This window comes from Aulonocara stuartgranti (genome assembly GCF_965226115.1).
Source record: "Aulonocara stuartgranti genome assembly, chromosome: 22".
In the NCBI taxonomy this organism is placed as follows: domain Eukaryota; kingdom Metazoa; phylum Chordata; class Actinopteri; order Cichliformes; family Cichlidae; genus Aulonocara; species Aulonocara stuartgranti.
In genome coordinates this window covers 2231700-2254481 of record NC_138957.1, presented here as the reverse complement: position 1 = coordinate 2254481, position 22782 = coordinate 2231700, and the positions used below count along the sequence as shown (strand labels likewise).

Genomic DNA, 22782 nt, shown 5'->3' with positions numbered 1-22782 from the left:
GCTGTTGTTTTCTTTCTTTTTTTCTTTTACCCGTTTACTGAAACATATTCCAATTATATAATGGACACTGACATAATGTGCAGCTTTCATTTGAGACGATCTTCATCCAAATTGGATGAAGGGTTTAGGACACGGGTGTCGAACTCCAGGCCTCGAGGGCCGGTGTCCTGCAGGTTTTAGATGTGTCCTTGAACCAACACAGCTGATTGAAATGGCTAAATGACCTCCTCAACATGTCTTGAAGTTCTCCAGAGACTGGTAATGAAATAATCATTTGATTCAGGTGTGTTGACCCAGGGTGAGATCTAAAACTTGCAGGACACCGGCCCTCGAGGCCTGGAGTTCGACACCCCTGGTTTAGGAGTTTCAGCTCCTTAACATGTGCCACCTGCTTTTTAAACGAACCAAAAGTAATTGGACAAATGTGGGTGATTCCTTCGTTATGTCATTATCAATTAAGCAGATAAAAGGCCTGGAGTTGATTTGAGGTGTGGTGTTTGCATTTGGAAGACAACATGTGGTCAAAGGAGCTCTCCATGCAGGTGAAACAGGCCGTACTTAAACTGGAAACAGAAAAAACTCATCTGAGAAATTGCTGCAATATTAGGAGTGGCAAAATCTTCAGATTGTACATCCTGAGAAAGAAAGAAAGCACTGGTGAACTCAGCAACACAAAAAGACCTGGACGTCCACAGAAGACAGCAGTGGTGGATGATCACAGAATCATTTCCACGGTGAAGAGAAACCCCATCACAACCAGGTGAACAACACTCTCCAGGAGAGGTAGCTGTATCGATGTCCAAGTCTAAATGCAGAGGGTTCACTGCAAGGTGCAGGCCGACCATAAGCCTCAAGAATAGAAAGGTTAGACTGGACTTTGATTAAACAAAAAGAACTGAAAAAGCCAGCACAGTTGTGGAAAAACATCCTTTGGACAGATGAAACCAAGATCAACCAGAACGATGGCAAGAAAACAGTATGACGAAGGTGTGGAACGGCTCGTGATCAGAAACATATCACATCATCTGTAAAACACAGTGATGGCTCGGGTGTGCATGGCTGCCAGTGGCACTGGGACACTGGTGTCTATTAACGATGTGACACAGGACAGAGGCAGCAGCGTGAACTCTGAGGTGTTCAGAGACAGCCTGTCTGCTCACATCCAGCTAAATGCAGTCAAACTGAATGTTCCATAGTTCAGATGGACAATGACCCAAAACAACCCAGTTTATCAAAGAAAAACAGTGGGATATTCTTAAATGGCCAAGTCAGTCACCTGATCCTAGCCCAGCTGAGCATTTCACTTACTGAAGACTGAACCTGAGACAGAAAGGCCCACAAACAAACAGCAACTGAAAGCTGCTGCAGTGACGGCCTGGCAGCATTAAACAGAAGGAAACCATCATCTGGTGATGTCCACGAGTCCAGACTTCAGGCTGTCAGTGTCAGCAAAGAGCTTTCAACCAAGTATTACAAGTGAACATTTTACTTTCAGTTATTTAATTTGTCCTTTTGAGCCCCTGAAATGAAGGGATTGTGTTTTAAAAAAGATCCAGGTCGTTTCATTTTTCTGCAATCATTTTGTTCAACCCACTGAATTACAGCTGAAAGTCTGCACTTCAGCTGCATCCAAGTTAATTAAAATGCATTGTGGTGAATTACAGAACCAAAATCAGCAAGTGTAATATGTAGGTGGCTCAGAACGTTTCTCCATGTAATGTACAGTAAATACTTCTATCCATGACGGCAATGTTAGAAATGTTGCTCCTGTAACAACATGCACGAGAGAAGATGTGATGGACAGTTTCTTGGGTTGCTGCTGGAGGCACATGGAGGTCATTGGCTTCAGGACCTTCTCCTATGCAACATGACTAATGTCCTTTAAAGGCTGTATTTTAATCCAAACATTTTCCTAAAATAAACCTGAACATGATGTAAATTATTAAGACTTTGTATCAGAAAAGCCCCAAATGTAAACTACTGGCTCTCTGTGCTGATGTGATCTGAGTTTGTTTCGCTGCCTCTTATTTGTCCTGCAGTTACACAAGCACAGTGTTTGTTCCCTTAATGTTGTGGCTGTTTGTCCTGGAGTAGTTTCAAAGCAGACGCGTATTGTTAAGTACTTGGAGGGACTGTTTTGTTTAAACCAGAGTAGAAACTTACTTGTGGAAGGTAAACTCTCTGTACACGTTGAATTGTATGTTCAGCTATAGACACATTAAATACTTAAAGACACTTAAATGCAAATGTACCTGTAGAGCGTAGTGTCTTTAGTTGTCTGTATTTTTACCAAATCGTCACCGTACTGGGAGAAATGCGTGGTGTTCACAGATCTGACATTTTGGAAACAAAATGTTCTGTTTGGACTGTGAATGTTTCACTGAGTCCATTCTTCTGCAACAATCTCAGCACTTCTGGCTTGTTATTGGGAGACAGGATCTAAAATTTTCATTAGAAGGGTCACAGCTGATTTAAAACGATCATGGCATAGCCCCCTCCCCCCACGGACGTTACCGCAGTCTTCGTGTAAGGATTCTCCGAGTGCCATTTTCCCTGTTTTTGCTGCTAGAAGGCCAAAGTTGTGCTGTTGCACATGTAAATGACGTGTCAGTGAACTAACATGCGTTGTTGATGTATTCAGTGTGAGCTGGAGTCGTGCTCAAATACCGAGCCGTGCCGTTCCAGTTAGTGGTGGTGACTCGGGGCTAATCCTCAGCGGCGCCACTTTAGAAAAACAGTCTCGCGGGCCAATCTAGGCGAACCAGACAGTTCGTGGCTAGCGGTCCTGCTGTGAGAACCGCGGCGCGATTGGCCGAGAGGTGCGTGCCCTGTGACACCTGACCGCCGATTGGCTGCGGCGTGTCGAGACACTGACGCGCACGTCGTCTCCCAGCTATTGTTATTGTGGCGTGCACGAGAGGAAGGGGCAAGATGCACGAGGAGACAGTGGGTCTGATAAAGGGATGAAACAACTGAGAAACATCAAGCTAGCGCAGTAGAGCCACTGAGAAACGCTGGCTTTCTCCACTACAGGAATTCACAGAGAAATCCCCCCGTGAACACAGCGAGACACTCAGATCTAACAAAAATCGCTATAAACACAAACGGCAGCTCTGGGCAGCAGACACAGCACGCAGAGCTGTCGGAGTGCAACACTTGAGGCAATTGTCGAATAGCTCAGCGATCGTTCTGTCCAAGTTCTTCTCTACTTTGGCTGATGTGTAAGTAGAAATAGTTTCTCTATCTTTGATTCTATTTTTCGTCATTGCTGTTACGAAAGCGTGAGGAAGAGTCAAGTTAGCTTGCTAAATTGTTGCTTTTAATCTGCAACAACTGCTCTTTCTACTGTCCCGTTTGGTACATACTGACCGGTGTTGTATCGTCCGTTTTCCGGTTCCAGCGTTCAAATATGTCCAATCTTATTGGTAAAGTTTAAGTGGAAAATGTAAATAACCTTCATATTTATATCTGTATCATATCAGCTGGGCATGTCGAGGCAGCAGGTTTCGGGATGTGCGGAATGTCACTGACTGGAATGAATGGCCTGGAAACTGTTCAGGTTTTGTTAAGCACATAGGACACGGTCAGTTTGGCGTGGCCGTGTCCATTCAACTGTGATTTTGCATTGCGAGTATTATATTGGTGCTCCTGTTTCATGAACAGCATGTTTAGGGAAGTGTGTGTGCGGTTAGGAAAGTATAGCAGTCACTAAAAGCAGCGGCTGCCTGTATTCTTTCCATGAGTTAGGCTATAGTAAAAGGCCGTATTGCATTACAATATCCTACCTTCTCCACACGCTTAGAAACTGTGCGCAGAACACACTGTGCATTTCATTTTAAAGCAAATAGCAGATATTTCAAAGTTCGCATATGTGTTTGCAAAAAAGGTGCAAAGAAACATTCACAAGACTGTGCTGTACAGTTTTAAAGTATGAACCTATGCGATCGTGGCTCAAGAGTTAGGAGTTCGCCTTGTAATCGGAAGGTTGCCGGTTCGAGCCCCAGCTTGGACAGTGTTGGTCGTTGTGTCCTTGGGCAAGACACTTCACCCGTTGCCTACTGGTGGTGGTCAGAGGGCCCGGTGGCGCCAGTGTCCGGCAGCCTCGCCTCTGTCAGTGCGCCCCAGGGCGGCTGTGGCTACAATGTAGCTGCCATCACCAGTGTGTGAATGTGTGTGTGAATGGGTGGATGACTGAATATGTAAAGCGCTTTGGGGGTCCTTAGGGACTAGTAAAGCGCTATATAAATACAGACCATTTACCATTTACCATACTTTGCTTTGTTACAAAATGCTGCATGACATTTACTTCCCTATGTTGTTACACTTCAGTCTGTAAAGTTGTAGTTCTTTTTTACCTTTGGTATCTTGCTTGGTATCTCACTGTGGGAAGTGCCCTCTGGTGTGACCAGTCACGGTCTACCACGCCAGGCTAAGACAAACCAGTCGCTTCAAGGACAGGGGGTCCCCAACCCCCTTTTTTAGTGGCCACACCAGGCATTCCTTCTTCCACATGAAGATCACTAGACCTCCTCAGTGGTCCCCGACCAAGTTTATCCAGTGCTTGTTGATGCAGGTCCATGAACGTGGGTTTTTCCGCTTTCACAAATGTTCCTACACTGGAATTATATTTTTTCGTCACAGTATATTGTTTTTAGTAAGCGGTTTTAAAGCTAGCACCTCAAGTGAGCTTGTGACTGTGTAGCTATTGTTAGCTGTCAAAGCTGAGCATTAGTGGGTATGGCTCACATTGGATCCTCTCAGGGGAACGCTGGTGGTGGGAAGGTTAAGGATGTCGCATCCTGCCCTCACCCAGCTGTTGTGGGTTGACTGTCTTGGGGAAACTACCCATCCCCTCTGCATCTGTATCGTGTCAGGCACACACTGGCATCACTCCCAGAATCCTGGTCCCGGAGGCTGAATTTCCTCCTCTCTTCAACCGGCTTCTTGACTGGAAAGAGGGATGCGGAGAAGACAAGGGGGATGATGTTGACATGGATATCCTTGGAGACAAAAATGATGCCCAGGTGTCTGTACGAAAGGAAAACATTGGCAGCTCATTAGACAACCACCGATGGAAGTTTTGGTGCATCCCACCCTCCACAGGGACTTAGGAACTGTGGTGCTGCGGCTCAGTGGGCAGCACTCACAGAGATCCAGGCCCTGAGCACTCTGGGGCCACGTTCTCTGTTCCCTCCTCCCCCCAAGAAGCAGAGAGAGGAAGATGTTTTGCTGAAGTCCACTCTAATCTGCAACAGAGCATTAGGAGCAGATCCCCCCCCCCAAAAAAAAAAAAAAATCAAGATTAAACTCGAAATAGTATTTTGGAAAAAAGTGACATTACAGTTGAGTACCACATCAATAAATCGAGTCAAACCAAGTAGGCACCAGTGGAAAAGAGGCAAAGGAGTGCTGTCCTCTTTCCCCATGCCTGATTCACAATCACAATGCACACAGAGCCATGGTAAGTTTGTTCAGAGCTTTCTTTTAGTACATTAGCACTCTGATTAATGAGGACATCAGTGCAAACATCACAGTTCCTTCACTTCTAATTAGATGCAGCAGCAAAAAAAGCATGAATGAAGAAACAATGTTAGCTAGCTAGCTATATAGCATAAATGCACTGATCAGTATGCTGCTGTGACAGCTTGGATATGCCTCAGTTTGACCCAGCTTGGCAGTAAAAGAGGACCGTTACTTCACCTCTGAAACCAGAGTCTCCCTCAGTACCTCCATGTTTATTATGCTAAAAGGCGACTGTGCCAAGTTGGTGTCATGCAGCAGATTGATTTGATTTCTAATGAAATTTCATGCAGATGAAATCCATGAATCACATCAGGGAACTTTGCAATGATTTAAGTAAATGAATGTTGTTAAACGGCTTGTTAAAACTTTGTTATTGTTGTTTAAAAGGAAAAAAGAATGAATGCCAAACCACATAAACATGAACAATCACATATGGTTTTGCATATTTCTGAGGTTCTATTGTAGTAATGATCACATACTTGATCATCATCTGTAGTAGATGGCTGATGAGGAAGCTGGGTGACACACAACAGACCCGTGGTTGGTACAGTAAAGATCAGACAGAACCAGTCAGACCACAAAGTTGGTTTCAAAATGTCTGTGGCTGTCATCCTGCTTTTTAACACAAAGTGTCTAAAATGATGTAAATATGTGAATTAATAATTAGTTGTTAATCACCTGAGCAGGTCCAATGATGGTGGAAGATGGTTTGCCTCCCAGTGCTGTCAGTGGGAGGCAAACCATCTTCCACCATCACAGAATCCTAAAAGGACGGAGACAGGAGCGTGGACACGTCTGTGCCTCCACCGTCTCTGCTGTTCTCTGTATGTTCTCCCTGATCACGGATTTCTGATGTCTGTGTGGATTTACTCAGTGCTAATGTGCTAACGTTTATTAAGATGAAGAAAATTTGAATTATTCAATTAAAGCCTCTGGCTTTGTGAAGATATCAGTCTGCACATTTGTGAATATTTTTCTGCAACTGCAAATTAAAAACACGCGTGTGAACAATGTCAAAATACAGTCCTCACATTTTATTTGACAAATGTTCACATTTTGCATCATATGTACCTTCATACCTCAGTGTGCCCTCACAGCTAGCTTTGCCTTTAGGAAGAGTAACCAGCTCTTTGTGGCCCGGCTGCCTCGTGGAGCCTTTTCAACCCTCGGGCAGAAAAAGCTGATTGGGTGTTATCGTCAGTCAAGTCTGTGACTCAAGCATGAGGTGACATAGGATTTCAACATTTCTACCATAGTTGCGTCCACTGAAAATCTCAGATCAGTTTGAATTTCAGTGACCTCGACCTCAAGATGAAGGTCAGAGGTCAAGTTTTCTGAAAATCTTGTGAATGGGATCATTTGAGGACGAGGCAGAGTAGCGGTGGCTTAGTGCTGAAGTGGTTAACAGTTCTTATTCACATTCATATCTGTAAACAATCACTATTCAGGACTGGGAGGAGACAAAAAGCCAGCCTGAGAAACACCTTCTTCATCTTTAGTGACTCTTGTGTACGTGGCCTCACTAGGATCCACTAAGTGTTGGTGTTCTTGCTCCACTAACAGGGAACGATTCAGAGCTGGGCCATCATGATGCCAGTGAACTTTCTGGTCACTCATTGGTGGACCAACTTAACACCAGGTAAGCAACACAGGAATGACGCCATGTTTTAGCTGCCATCAACTTTAGATGTCTCTGCTTTTTGTCACATGCCTAGTAAGTAGAACAAATGTCCATTTTTGGCCCTGTGACAGCACCATCATGTCAGTAAACCCACCAAGCAGCAACGATGCCTGCCTCAGCATCGTCCACAGCCTCATGTGCCACCGGCAGGGCGGGGAGAACGAGGGCTTTGCTAAGCGCGCCATCGAGAGTCTGGTGAAGAAGCTAAAGGAGAAGAAGGACGAGCTGGACTCTCTCATCACTGCCGTCACCACCAATGGTGTTCATCCCAGCAAGTGTGTCACCATCCAGAGGACTCTAGATGGACGGCTGCAGGTCAGTCCACCTGCAACATGAAGGGCGTCACTTTGATCACTGCTTTGATCTTTCTGTGCATGATTCGTATGTTTATCAATGATTTCACTTTTTTCATTTCATGTTTACGAATTTCCTCGGCGGGTTAGAGTTGCTGTGGTCAGTATTCAACTGAAGTGCGATTCTATACACAATTATTAGTGCTTTGAGGTTTATTGGTGCAGCAGTCGTTTTGTTTAGGGCTGACAGTGCGATTCAGGTTCACTGTTTATCACATACAGCATGTAGGCATAAAAAACGACAAAATGTTAGTGTTACAACGTCACAAACTTTCTGCCAAAATCCTGATGTCTTTGTGCAACAACACTCTTTGTATCCTATTGGCTTTGTCTTGCTCTGCTTTGGGGAATCGTCCCACATCACATTTCCTGCTTGGTTTGGTTTGTATTGACCTTGAAAGTTGTCAGTCTCTGGTTTGAATGAAGCATCCAGAGCAGGAGTCTCCAACTCAGAGGAGCTGGGGGCCGCTGCTGGCACTGTCGTCTCGTTGGACACTAAAGTGTTCAATTAGAACAAGAAAACAGCCACAATTATGTCCAAAAACAGTGTTTTTCTTTATTTTAACCTCCTAGGACCTGGGTCCACATATGTGGGTTATTTAGACCAAAATACTCAATTTTGCTCTACAAGGGCCTGATGTGCACTTACGAGGACATTATGCTGCCGCTGTTCTACTGAAATTTTAAACTAATATCCTCATATGTGGCTCTCATTCTTCTTGGAAACAAAAATCTGGTAATTCTTTGTTTTTACATTCATCGGGTCCCAGTCAGCCCAAATATCAAAGAGAAATGAAAATGCTGCTGTGGAAGAGCTCAGGTCCTAGGAGGTTAAATATTGTATAATAAGACAAAGCTTTTTTCAACTCACTCTTAACTAACCGAAGCCTTTCGTTGAACTGCCAAATAAACAAATTGGTCCTGTCTTTCTGCACAGACACGTGGCAGCACCTCTGCTATAACTTTGTTCGTATTTAACAAAGTGAAAATGCAGACATAGACCATCTTTGTTTTCTTTATGAATAACTCTCACTAACCTAACACAGTTTGTACTCTCTTGTTAGCTCAGCCTGGTCTGAACCGTAGTAAAGGGACCGCCGGCTAATACGTCGAGTTAAGGGGTCTCTTGACTAGCTTTACTGTCTGGGTCAACTTTGCTAGCAGAGACAGAGAGAGACGTTGAAAGGCTCCAATGGAGCTTATTGTTTCAGAGGAAAACTCGAACACGCTGTACAGTCGAGTCTTAACAGCTTACTCACAGCTGGGCTCGTCAGGCTCTCTGTTTGGCTGCAGTGGTTTTATTATATTTACATGCTTCCATCTTTTTGATTCTGCTTCTCCTCCCTTCCTCGCGCTCACACACAATGGGAGAGGCGGTCCCGCAGGTTGTCCCTGCAGCACGGACCACACTGTGAATGAGGCTACGTTCTTAAAGGGCTCCGCCTGTAACACTCTGCCTGTTGCCTTCATATTAAATTCCGTATTAAATTGCGGGCCGCAAGTAGGGGTGACGTGGGCTGCAAACGGGCCGCGGGCCGCGAGTTTGTCTCCGTCTACATGACTAATTACCTACCGATCTTTGCTGCAATTTAAAAGCTGACCTTTATGTGAAAACCTGAACTGTCAGAAAATTCTGTAGGTTTTTTTCATACAGTGTCATCAGCCACTTTATTAGGTACACCTATTCAGCTGTAAATCTACAGTGGGATGCAAACGTTTGGGCAGCCTTGTTAATAGTCATTATTTGCCTGTATAAATCGTTGGTTGTGACATTAAAAATGTCAGTTAAATATATCATATAGGAGACACACACAGTGATATTTGAGAAGTGAGATGAAGGATTGTTTAATTTTCCCTGGAGAGCAGCAACACAGGGTCTCAAAACAACTGTCAAATGACCTGAAGACAAAGATTGTTCAGCATCATGGTTTAGGGGAAGGACACAGAAAGCTGTCTCAGAGAGTTAAGCCGTCTGTTTCCACAGTTAGGAACATATTGAGAAAAAGACCACAGGCTCAGTTCAAGTTAAGGCTCGAAGTGACAGACCGAGAAAAATCTCAGAGAGACAGAAGCAACGGTGAGAACAGTCAGAGTCGACCCACAGACCAGCACCAAAGACCTGCAACATCATCTTGCAGCAGATGGAGTCGCTGTGCATCGTTCAACCATTCAGCGCACTTTACACAAGGAGATGCTGTATGTGAGAGTGATGCAGAGGAAGCCTTTGCTCCGCCCACAGCACAAACGGAGCCGCTTGAGGTTTGCTGAAGCACATTTGGACAAACCAGCTTCATTCTGGAATAAGGTGCTGTGGACTGATGAAACTAACATTGAGTTATTTGGGCATAACAAGGGGTGTTATGCATGGAGGAAACAGAACACAGCAAGAACAACACCTGCTGCCTCCAGGAAAATATGGTGGTGGATCCATCATGCTGTGGGGCTGTGTGGCCAGTGCAGGGACTGGGAATCCTGTCAAAGTTGAGGGACACATGGATTCCACTCAGTATCAGCAGATTCTGGAGAATCAGAGACAAAGCTGAAGCTGCGCCGGGGCTGGATCTTTCAACAAGACAACGACCGAGACACTGCTCAAAATCCACTAAAGCTTTCATGCAGAGGAACAAGAACAACGTTCTGGAACGTTCATCTCAGCCCAGACCTGAATATTATTGAACATCTGTGCTGTGAGTTAAAGAGAGCTGACCATGCTCGGAAGCCATCAAACCTGAATGAACGAGAGATGTTTTGTAGAGGAAATGGTCCAAAATACCTTCAGCCACAATCCAGACTCTCATCGGGACCTACAGGAAGCGTTTAGAGGCTGGAGTTTCTGCAGACGGCGGATCTACTAAATATTGATTTCATTTCTTTTTTTGTGGTGCCCAAATTTATGCACCTGCCTGATTTTGTTTAAACAATCCTTGCACACTTTCTGTAAATCCAATAAACTTCATCTCACTTCTCAAATATCACTGTGTGTGTCTCCTATATGATGTATTTAACTGACATTTTTAATGTCACAACCAACGATTTTTACAGGCAAATAATGACTACTAACAAGGCTGCCCAAACGTTTGCATCCCACTGTATAATCAGCCAATCACATGACAGCAACTGCATTTAGGTATGTGGCTAAGATGACCTGCAAGTTCCAACCAAGCATCAGAACGAGGCTGAGCGGTGATTAAAGGGACGTAACGTAACATGGCCGATGGTGTCCGATAGTTGTAGTATTTTAAAAACTTCCGAGCTTCTGGACTTTTCCTGTACAAACTAAGGATTTGGCAGAAACAACATGAAAGCACAGGTCCATCCTGCCTTACATCGGTGGTGTAGGCTGGTGGTGGTGCAGGTGTGGTCTTGTGGGGATATCTCACCCCTTAGTAACAATTGAGCCTTGTGTAAACGTTTGAAGAAGCATTTTTGCCGACCATGTCCGGCCCTCCACAACCACAGTGTACACATATCAATGCAAAGTGGCGGATGAGTGCGTATGCAGCACTGGCTTCCCATCATGGTAACCAAGGCAAGCAGGGCTTGTGTGGTGAAATCTAACTTCACCTTGAAGTCTGGTGGCCATTGTCGGTGTATTTTTATTTTGGGTGTTGTAGTGTTGAGGCCAAAATCTGAGACAATAGGACTAAGATGCGTGTTGAAGCTGCGCTCTGCTAATCTGTACTGTTGTTGAACGCTGTCACTCAGACAGCAGTATACAGATCCACAAACAATTCTCTGCTGTACGCAGGAAGTCAACAAAGGTTTTCCTGTTACGCTTCACAGCTTCCCTGTCGTAGCTCTAAAACAGGCTTCCTGGTTTAGACTGTACTGGAACTGCTGTAATGTTGCTTTGCTGTCTCTTCAGGTGGCAGGCAGGAAAGGCTTCCCTCATGTGATTTACGCACGGCTGTGGCGCTGGCCTGACCTCCACAAGAATGAACTAAAGCATGTCAAATTCTGCCAGTATGCTTTTGACCTCAAGTATGACAGCGTGTGTGTCAACCCCTACCATTATGAGAGGGTGGTGTCACCAGGCATCGGTAGGTCAACGCTTTACCTCAGCAGCTCTTACGTGGACTCCACGGTCTCCTTAACTGCAATGACATTATGACATCATGAATGACAGATATTGTTGTGATGTCTTCAGTCAAAATGTTTCTCTTATTCTGTCCCTGTTCTCTAAAAGTTGGTCTCAGCCTTCAAAACACAGGTGAGTTCTGTTTCACAGAAACACAGCATGAACATTTCCAATCCACATGTAGTTGTGACAAAATACATTTAGTAAATGTTTATGTTGTAACTGGGGACCTCGAGATTTGTTTGTATTCATATGCAATGAGCAGTCTATAAGAAGTCTCTGTATTCCTCAGACGTGTGGTTGACACCACCTAACTAATGATACTGACAGAAAGCGTGTTCTCATCATCCGAGTCACTCTGTGCTGTGCAGCCAACCACACACTTCGAACTCTCAAACATCTCTTTGTAACCGGGACAGAGAAGTCAAAAAACATTTACACAGCGACGACCGAAGCTGCCGAGAGGCTGGACTAAAATGACCCCGGGATCTGTGGGAAAGTCACATGTAGGGATGGAATCAGTAAGAACGTAGCAATTCAAATTCCACTTGATGATTCAATTCCTCATCGATTCTGATTGGCTCCCTCTGCCATCACTGCTTAATTCCTCCCAGGAGACAGTAATTTGTTCCAGCAGTCGTTACGTTACTTTGTTGCCTGAACGGTGTCGCGAGCATTAGTGGAACAGATACGCGGGATCGACAGGCAAGCGGACCAACAAGTCCAAGGAAATGAACTGCTGGGAGCTGCTGCTCCGTTCCAGTCATTTATGTTTTTACTTTAAGGTTTATGGTCGATTCTCATGACAGTGATCAGAAGTGTTACACATGAATGTGAAATCATGAATGTGGACGTTCTCCCTCAATCAGTTCTTATTACTAAACAAACATGTTTCATGACATAAATGCAAGTGTTAGTAAATGAAAGCAAAAAACAGCGTTAAAGATTTGTTCGTGTGCATTTGTCCCACATGAGCAGCGTCTCTGATAATTATGTCCCTTCGTGAAAAAAGAGCCTCGACAGCATTGTTGTTTCTCTCATTTTATTCCTAATATCACAACTTTATTTTTAAATAATGAGGAAACGAGCAGAGGAATGTATGTGTGTGATTTACACGAACACTAAACAGCTAAATGAAAACACCAGTGGTCGGCTGTAGTGAACAGGCCCACGTCACACTGTGACTTCTGTTAGAATATTAAGTACATTCACATCATTGAAGGCCTTTGGCAGGTGACCCCTTACATGGTGTAGTCTGATATGAACTCTCCTTCGCACTCATACATCCATCAGCATTAAATACAAATCAGTGCTGTGCCTCTTTGTGTGACCTCACCTCCTCCTGCCTCTCACAGCTGCATCGAGCGGACTAATCAAAGAAGAATACATCCCTGATTGTATACAGATGGACCTTCCGCCTGGTATGCCTCTGTCCGACCACCAAGCAGCTCCAGACCACTATAGTCCCCTTCTGCCCCCTTCTGAACCCCACGGCCCCCCACCTGTTACCAGATACTCTAACCTGGCTGTGTCACCCAAAGGTCAGCAGATCATTATTCAGCGCAGTTTGATGAACCTGTCAATGTTCATATCTTGTCATGTGTACTTTTGTTTTACACTGGGACTGCTCAAACTTTATATTAAGGGACGACAAAGCTTCTTTCTATCTTTCCTCCGCAGATAGTTGATAACAGTCACAGCATGTAAACCAGGTCCGACGTGCTCCTCTGTTTGTCTTCCAGTGCCTGCCTCTGGCTCCATGCTGCCACTGCAGGGCAGTCATGGTGATGGCTGTCTCCAAACTCCATCTCCACAGGCTCAAGTCATTCAACAACGACCTCAAAGCCCACCCCAGGTTTCCTCTCAGCAGCAGGCTGCCCAGCATCCCTCGCAGCACACCCACTCACAGCAGCCCCCTCTACCTCCCTCTCATTTGAATAGACAGAATGGATACAGCAGCAATACGCAGTCTCAGACTCAGCCTTCATTCCACAGTGAGCTCACGTCCTTGTACTAACGCACTTCTTACAAATCAAAGCCTCTTGGTCCTGTTGCCAGTTCACCCAGTAATAAAAGAATCAAAAGCACTTGTTAGCATTCATATTTGTTTCCGTGGGTTAGTGCTGGACACGTTAGCTGGTTTGATTCATTCATTAACACCAATCTTTTCATGCATGTGCTCCTGAGCTCGACACTAAACAGTGTAAACATGATGCTGCTTAATTCAATTCAATTCAGTTTTATTTATATAGCGCCAAATCACAACAAAAGTCGCCTCAAGGCGCTTCATAGATACAGAGAAAACCCAACAATCATATGACCCCCTATGAGCAGCACTTTGGCGACAGTGGGAAAGAAAAACTCCCTTTTAACAGGAAGAAACCTCCGGCAGAACCAGGCTCAGGGAGGGGCGGGGCCATAGTCTTGACTTTTGTCAGCTTAGTCTGAAGTTTACAGCCACTACAGACTGGAGGATTGTTTAGTTTCAAACATGCACTTAAACAGTAAATGTTGGATAAATATCTGAGTTCTAATCATTTTTAATTGGAAATAATATTTGTTTTATTTACAAATGAATTCTTAGTGCTGATTATATGCAGGTTATAAATAAATATGCAGTGCAAAGAACAAACAAAGGTGCTTCTGATTTCTTCTGCACATTTAGCTAACGGATGTTTAGTAAGTTATTCACTGGTTAATTTGACTTTTGCATACATTCATTTCAGATTTGAGCGCGTTATTTCAAAAACACTGATCAGATTTTGCTTTCCTGTGACGCAGCTGTTTGGACAGGCAGTAGCACGGCCTCCTACACTCCCATTGGACCCCAGCAGGAAGGGCGCGGTCACCAACAGCCTCCTCTGCATCTTCCAAACCATCACTGTAAGAAATGCCTCACAATGTGTCCTGTTCTGATCACTGATACTCTGATATTTGAATGCACTGCTGCAGAACTTCCTCCCTTATGAAGCCTCACACAGAGCGTGTGCACGCTGTGATGCCTGACACTGTGCACAGTCACATGCACAGGTCAAAAACTCACATTTCAAATGTGCTGTGCTTGAATGTTTGGGGAGGGGTTTGCTCACAATCAATAACTTACTTCATGTTACATCACATTATTTTTTGATTTAACTATTTTCTGCATGACTTTAGGAGTTTTTTTTTTACTCTGTCCTTATATGTAAAATATTCAAATTGCAAGAAGGTGTCCTTCTTTTTACCATGATTGTATGTTCAGTTCACGTTCAGCACTTCTGTCATCATGTTTTTGTATGTTTGTTGTCATGCACACACCCCGGACAGCCACACGTCTCAGCGTAAGGTCGAGTGTGGAAACGTCACAGCCTGCCACAGCCTTACAAATGTTCTGCTTCTTTGCCACTCCAGACTAATGTACGCATCTTTTTGCTTTTTAGGGTCCCAGCATCACAGCTCAACCTCTTTCCCTCCTTCAGGGTCCAGTCATTCAGGTTAGACACCATTTGTCAATATGAACACGGCTGTTCACCAATAATATTCCCAGCGGTTACATACGGAGACTTCTTTGATGCTCGTCTTTTGTCAGTTTGACATCTTAGTTGTTGGTTTTTTGTCCACTGCAGTTTTTCAGTTTCTGTGGTTGTAATGGTCACTGTAAGATGGACCCACACACACACACACACACACACACACACACACACACACACACACACACACACACACACACACACACACACACACACACACACACACACACACACACACACACTGTTTGTGCTCCCAGTTCAACTTTCATATGCACAGCTCCACAGTCTCTGCTCAGAGCTGGTCTCTCGACTGTGATTAGTCCAAATGCACCGCCTGTGCCCCCCCCTGCGTCACTGAGCCGCCCCTCCCCTGCAGCTGAGCCAGTCGCACCCCCACAGTCACTTACTTTGTCCAAATGAAATTTTAACACAAAAATAAGGCTTTTTCCTAATTACTGAACTACATGGACGTCATAGAAATTCTAGATTCTGATCCAGCCATCTGTCAGTGTGGACCAGTCCGCTCTACCTCATATTGTCACAATATAGTTTCAGAGCTCTCAGGGCTGTGGGCTTGTACGTTGAATATCTGTCTTTAGATTTTCTCACAGAGTAACAGAAGCTGATGATGTGTTTTACTTACATATGGCTGATTTTCACGCATATTAAATGTCTATTAACACATCTCAAATCATTTTTGAGTCGTGCACTTCACAAACAGATCGTCTGTTTTCTTGACTTTGTTGTAAACATGTTTCTCTCTTACTGCAGGACCAGAGTTTTGGTGCTCTGTCTCCTACTTTGAAATGGATGTTCAGGTGGGGGAGATGTTCAAGGTGCCTTCCAGCTGCCCGGTAGTGACTGTGGATGGTTATGTTGACCCGTCAGGAGGTGATCGCTTCTGCCTCGGCCAGCTGAGTAATGTCCATCGCACAGATGCAAGTGAGAGGGCCAGGTGTGTTGACGCAGACACACAAACTGTGCAATGACTTTTCGAATACTCAGCAAAGAACATCACCCTTCAGTTTTATTTATACAAATCACAGCAACAGTCGCCTCAAGGCGCTTTGTATTGTGCGGTCGACCCTACAATAATTCCTCTCCCAAAGTGAGACTGTACGATACAGCACTGATTAGTGAGGCTTTATGATAGCTCGTAAACATCACAGGTGAACTTTACATTCAATATCCACAATTAATCAGGATATGGATAATTCTTGGATATTTGGGACAGATACATTAAAAATGTCTGTATATTAAAATTCAAGCAGTCCCACATTTGAGTACACATTAAAAAAGAAGTTCAAATTCCAAAAGTGACCATTTCTGGATTACATGTGGTTGGATTTCACTGCAAAATAATCCGCTTACCCGTGTCAGGGTCGGGGGGGGGGTGGAGCCTATCCCAGCTATCATAGGCCGAGAGGCAGGTTACATCCTGGACAGGTCGTCCGTGTGTCACAGGGCTTACACAGAGAGACAGACAACCATTTCCAACCTAACCCAGCTAACTGCATGTCTTTGGACTGTGGGACGAAGCCGGAGTACCCGGAGAGAACCCACACAAACACTGGGAGCAGACTCCACACAGAAGGACCCCGGCCGGGTGCTGGAATTGAACTCAGGACCTTGTTGCTGTGAGGCGACAGTGCTAACCGCTGTGCAAAATTTTAAAAATGTGAAATATTTTTTTTATCATGAATTTATTTATCGCAGAAATGAAGAAAATCACAGCATCAGTTGCCTCGTGGCACTTTCTATTGTAAGACCTTACAGTAAAACAGAAAAACCAGAGAAAACGCCAACAATCGCATGACCCTACATGAACACGTGCTTTAGCAACAGCGGGAAGGAAAAACTCCCTTTTAAACCTCCAGAATCAGGCTCAGGGAGGGGCGGGGCCATCTGCTGCGACCACGTGATGGGAGAACGACAGGTAGATTAGAAAAGTGCTATAAGAACCAGTCCATTTACCAGTCCTTGGGACGGAGTTTTCCAGACTACTAAATGTAACCCAGTTTGTTACCAAGTGCACCGATTTAGAGGGGAGCTACAGGGATGTCTGTAAGATGCCGGGTTTTCTTAAATGAGGGAAGCAGAGGGATGTAGGAGCGGGCGAGTCCCCTCGGCCATTGGCTCCACCTGAACTCTGCACAGTACCCGTAGGATCAGAGATTCGGACTTTTAAACAGAAGCTGACCCTGACTTCCTGTTTTGGGGGGCTGCTTCCACAGATCCACACTTTTGAAAATTGGCCTCTGATGGGTAGTTAACCGCCCGTAGTGATGTGGCGTCGGCTTCAGCCAACACTGGTTGAATAAGCAGATAAAAATGTTTTCTCATGGTAGTATTTGGTGATAACAATGACACTAAGACATTTTTCAAAATAAACACAAAAGGTTTTATTTTCATTGCATCATTTCCCTGCACACCGTCCCAAAGCAGAGCTACATGCTGGCTTCCTGACCTGTTTCCCTGTGTTCCAGGCTACACATAGGCAAAGGTGTGCAGCTGGAGTGTCGTGGTGAGGGGGATGTGTGGATGCGCTGTATGAGCGACCATGCTGTGTTTGTACAGAGCTACTACCTCGATCGGGAAGCGGGCCGGGCACCAGGTGATGCTGTGCACAAGATCTACCCTGGAGCCTACATCAAGGTATAAATCCAGCTCACTCGCATCATTCATATGTAGGGATGGGTACCGGTGTCCGGTGCCATGATGGCACCGATTCTGACATAAACGGTAGTAACCAGACCGAAAAGCAGCGCACATTTCGGTGCTTTTTTCCCTGAGCTGTGATACACTTTAGATTCTAGCCAATAATTTTACGTTTCCGAGGATAGTAGGCGGGGCCAGGTACGTACGTTCTGTTAGAGCAGAGCTACAGATTAAAAATGCCCAAGGCGAAGCGGTCAAAAGTCTGGCTGTACTTCACAGCAAAAGATGCAAACTCAGCAGCAACAAGTGCTTTAAGCTGATACTGTGATACTGTCAAAGGAGGTAACACCAAGAATCTGATGAAACACCTGGAGACGCATAGCGTTTTTTTTTAAAAGCCCAGAAATGCGCCGTATGATAGCTTGCTGCGAGACCTCACACTGTGCACATCTACTGCGGGTGTGGTGCCTGTTATGCAACATCCCCCAAAAACACGAAGAGGAGAGTCCTGGCCCCTAGCCCTGCCAGTGTAGCAGAAATGATGAGGATGATGATGCAGCAGCAGCCGTTCTTCTCTGCGTGAGTAGCTTAATGTTGTTCGTGTGTAATTTACGTTGAGTAGGCTAACCACGTTATTACATTAATGCATGTAAGGTGAACTAGCAAACATCATCATAGCTACATGCGGCTGTCTTCTTGTTTGATGGCAGATACTCCCTTCACCCTGGACAAAAAGGCTAAAATGACCAAAGAAAAAGTGGAAAACAGCTAAACATGAGAGGTTTTTGGACAAAGTTTGTGTTTTTCCATTGTTTAAGCACTGCTTCCAGCCAAGAGTGATGCCATATATGCCCCATAGCTGCAGAAAAGGCTAACATTGTTATCTTTTTACAAAAAACAGCTAAACATGAGAGGTTTTTGGACAAAGTTTGTGTTTTTCCATTGTTTAAGCACTGCTTCCAGCCAAGAGTGATACCATATATGCCCCATAGCTGCAGAAAAGGCTAACATTGTTATCTTTTTACAAAAAACAGCTAAACATGAGAGGTTTTTGGACAAAGTTTGTGTTTTTTCCATTGTTTAAGCACTGCTTCCAGCCAACAGTGATACCATATATGCCCCATAGCTGCAGAAAAGGCTAACATTGTTATCTTTTTACAAAAAACAGCTGAACATGAGAGGTTTTTGGACCAATTTTGTGTTCTCCATTCTTTAAGCACCGGTTTGAGCACCGGCACCGTTTCAAAAGTACCGATTTGGCACCGGTATCGGATAAAACCTAAACGATACCCATCCCTATTCATATGTTTTTAAAACTGTGAACACCTGTGAGCAGCACTGGGTTTATAGGTGACACTGGGCACAAGAACACTGTACCAAACACTTAAAATGCTCAGTAATAAACTGCATATATTACATATATTTATTACCAAGGTGCTTTTTTTAAGACCCTACAATAAAACAAGGAAAATGGCAACAATCAATGACACCCACTGAGCATGCACTTGGTGACAGTGGGAAAGAAAAACTCCCTTTTCACAGGAAGTAACCAGCCAGACTCAGGGAGGGGCGGGCATCTGCTGTGACTGGTTGGGGGCAATGGGCGGAAAGTAAAGCAGTATTCATGAGTTTCATGCCTCAGGTGGTTTGCTGTTACAGTGTACACCAGTTGTGTCTCGGTCAGGTATTCGACCTACGGCAGTGCCACAGACAGATGCAGCAGCAGGCAGCCACGGCTCAAGCTGCAGCTGCTGCACAGGCAGCCGCTGTCTCAGGAAACATTCCTGGTCCAGGCAGCGTCGGAGGGATTGCACCTGCAGTTAGTAAGTGCTGAGACACGCACAACACTCACAGTGGAGTTAAAGGTAGAAACTGTCATGATGGGGAAAAACAGCAACTTTTAAATATACTAAGAATCTACTAATTCCATTCACAGTGACTGAGTACAGCCAAACACCGACCAACAGCAGGTGGAAATGTCCTTATATGGTCTCTGATATTAACCCCTCCCCCTCCCTGTTCACTGGCAGGTCTCTCTGCAGCAGCAGGCATTGGCGTCGATGACCTGAGGCGACTCTGTATCTTGCGGCTCAGCTTCGTGAAAGGCTGGGGGCCGGACTACCCCCGTCAGAGCATCAAACACACTCCCTGCTGGGTGGAGGTCCACCTGCACCGTGCCCTGCAGCTTCTGGATGAGGTGTTGCACACTATGCCACTGACTGACCCAGGGCCTGCGAACTGAGAACCCTCAGCAGTCTGGAGTCTTTGAATGTGCACACACCAGACACACATGGTTGCTTCTTTGTTTCTTCTTCAAAAGGATTTCTCCAGCAAGTCAGTCAGAAACCATCAACAACCAATCATGCTTGTAGCAATCACTCATGCTTTTTGAAACGCACATACACACTGTAACCAAAAGGTCTGTCCAGACACATATATGCTGATGTCTTTGGGATTTTCCTAATGCTTTAGTCCTAAGAATCTAAAGTCAAGGCAGGCGACATTTGAACCCACCAGTAGAGAAATCCAGGGATTTGTTTCAGATATTCAATTCTCCGATATGCAAGTTGGATTTCTTCTTGCAGGAGTGTTCTGCACATTCACTCATGGAATATAAACAGATGTTTAAAAGTCCAGTCTGGAGTCAAAAGCACCTCAGACAGGAAACTGCATACCTCTGGAAAATGCTGTCAGTGAATCTACGCTGAGCACATTACACTTCTCTTTATGTGTCATTGACGTCAGAGCTGATGTAGAGGTATGGATTATTCCATCTGCGTACTTGTACTCTGCTCTTCACTCTACGTTGGTTTATATTATTACTATATTATTTTTGTACCAAAAGACAAAAAAGCCCAAAACATTTAGCTTTAACGCCGTGTTGTTGTACTTTGTAATGAAACAGTGCTACTCTGTATGTAACCAAATGGTTGATATAACTCATGAAAGCCAGATTACCTCATAAGTACAGTGCAGAGTCACAGCGTCAGGCTGAAGTCAGTCTGTGACTCGGTACCAAAACTAACAGGTCGGCCGATCAGATCCTGACGCCAACATTTAGTTTCACAGCAGAGTGAACTCATAAGACAGCAACTAACTTCTCACACGCAGAGACAGAAACCCAGACAGTGTTTGCATGGTCAGACTCAGCATCTAGCACCAGTCTGTACCTTTGACACCAGTGCCTTTCTGTCCTCTGAGTGACCGCAGCAGTTTACTTGAACTCTGACTGGTTGTGTGCACGAGTTCTGGTTGGGAAGCTGATTTCAATCATCCTGCCCAGTCTGGGTCGTAGTCGAAGCCATGACTACAGGCTGCATTCGCCCATTTACACATATATTATTATCGCACTTTATCACACCAGTGGATCCGTCGGAGCAGTTTGGGGTTAAATGTCTCGCCGAGGACACTTTGGCTCGTAGATAAACCTGAAGCACTGACCCGACCCGTAGACAATCTGCTCGACCTCCTGAGCCATAAAGTGTAAAGATCTCATCAATCAGAAGATTGAATATTTAAATGAAATAATTGAGCTCAGTGCTTGTAGTTAACTATCAAAGAGATATAATAATAATAATATAATGGGCACATCTGGACATTGGCTGTCTCGTGTAAAACCCTGATGCATCATTTCTCTTGTAATCTTCAACATGACTGCATTTCATGCAGGTGTGATGGATTTTTCCCTGATTTCCCTTAAATGTATGGGAAACGTCACCTCGGTGAGGAGTGTCTGACTCGAGCACCCCAACAGTACAGCACACACCCAAATACACCCTGTGCCTTTGTTTTCTGTCCTCCAAAACACCTGTTACATAAAGAGTCTTGAAACCACACAGATGTGTCGTTTAAAGGCAAAGTCAGCTCCCCACGTGTACTGTCTGTACGAGTGTAGCTGGATCTGCCACAGAGTTCAAATACACTGCACACAACACGGCCTCACATACAAAGGCGCGTTTGTACCATGTAGAGATAAATCTGCTTTCTTGTGACTTGACAAAAAGAATTCTGGAGAAAACGGAACTATATTATACGGGAATGTTGTGTGTTGATCTAAATGTGAATACATGTACCAACCAGTCTGTGTAGAGATGCTTGGACACTGTGGAATCTGCCTGGTTCAGCTGCTTTACAGTGATCAGCCATTAACATATGAATATTTGTGATGTGTGCCTTTTGTTGTAACAGTAGATGCACCGACACTGGATATAAGAAAACACTATAAAGATCGATGTTGCACATTGTGAGTTGGTTTTTCAGCTGTTCGAATCCTTCTGCGATATTCTGTGGCTCCCTCAGGTTTCAGCGATGTGGAGACGGTGTGCGAGAGAACAGAGGTCCTACTGACAGATGACTCTTTGTACCTGAGTAGTGTTATTTATTGCCTTAGTCTTTGGTGAGTTAAATATTTCAGAGTATGCTTAGCACTACTTCATTTTAGCAAGAACGATATAAGCATGTGATACACGCTGGTTTTCCTCTGTTCACACAGGGTTGTGCAAACCATCGCATTTTTATCATGTTATCCAGATCTTTCTACAACCAGTCACTTTCATGATGTGTCTACCAAAGCACCTGTAGATTGCTATTGTCTCTTTATTCATCACTATTAAACATGTACTTGTACTTTTCCATGTGAGCTGCAGGATTTACAGTTGGTATCGATTAAAAATAAAAAGATATTTCTAGGCTTTCTGGATTTTATTTCACCCATGGCGACCAGTCATCATTGTGGTTTATTAGAAACATGACTTTGCTCACATGTAGACTGAACCAGCTCAGTGTTGCGTCCGTTTGCACACTGAGTGCTGAACTACACAGTTCTTTGCAGGAAACAATAATTAGTAGGAAACTGCAAACGTATGCGTTGCCCCTCAAATAATCCACGATGTTTTCTTCCAAAGTTCTAAAGCTTTGACGAACCTTGTGTTAAAGAAGGCCTGTTGTGGAGTATAACTCACCTACCACCATCTAGTGGTG

The 22782-nt window shown here is 44.5% G+C and overlaps 1 protein-coding gene across 4 annotated transcripts; it reads left to right on the top strand.

Moving 5' to 3' along the window:
- Positions 1-2037: 2037 nt before the first annotated feature.
- On the top strand, positions 2038-22493 carry smad10a (SMAD family member 10a). 4 transcript variants are annotated; one of them, XM_082522676.1, is made up of 13 exons: positions 2038-2172; positions 7087-7162; positions 7276-7519; positions 11423-11597; positions 11744-11767; positions 12991-13176; positions 13378-13629; positions 14417-14518; positions 15055-15108; positions 15916-16099; positions 17631-17799; positions 19472-19625; positions 19833-22493. In XM_082522676.1, exons 3-13 carry the CDS (start codon positions 7283-7285, stop codon positions 20042-20044), a joined length of 1749 nt encoding a protein of 582 aa, XP_082378802.1. In that variant the 5' UTR covers positions 2038-2172; positions 7087-7162; positions 7276-7282; the 3' UTR covers positions 20045-22493. The 4 variants fall into 4 exon arrangements, with proteins under 4 accessions (XP_082378802.1, XP_082378799.1, XP_082378801.1 ...); XM_082522673.1 differs by lacking the exon at positions 2038-2172 and adding an exon at positions 2292-3221; XM_082522674.1 differs by lacking the exon at positions 2038-2172 and adding an exon at positions 2296-3221 and having other exon boundaries at positions 19487-19625.
- The last annotated feature ends 289 nt before the right edge of the window (positions 22494-22782 follow it).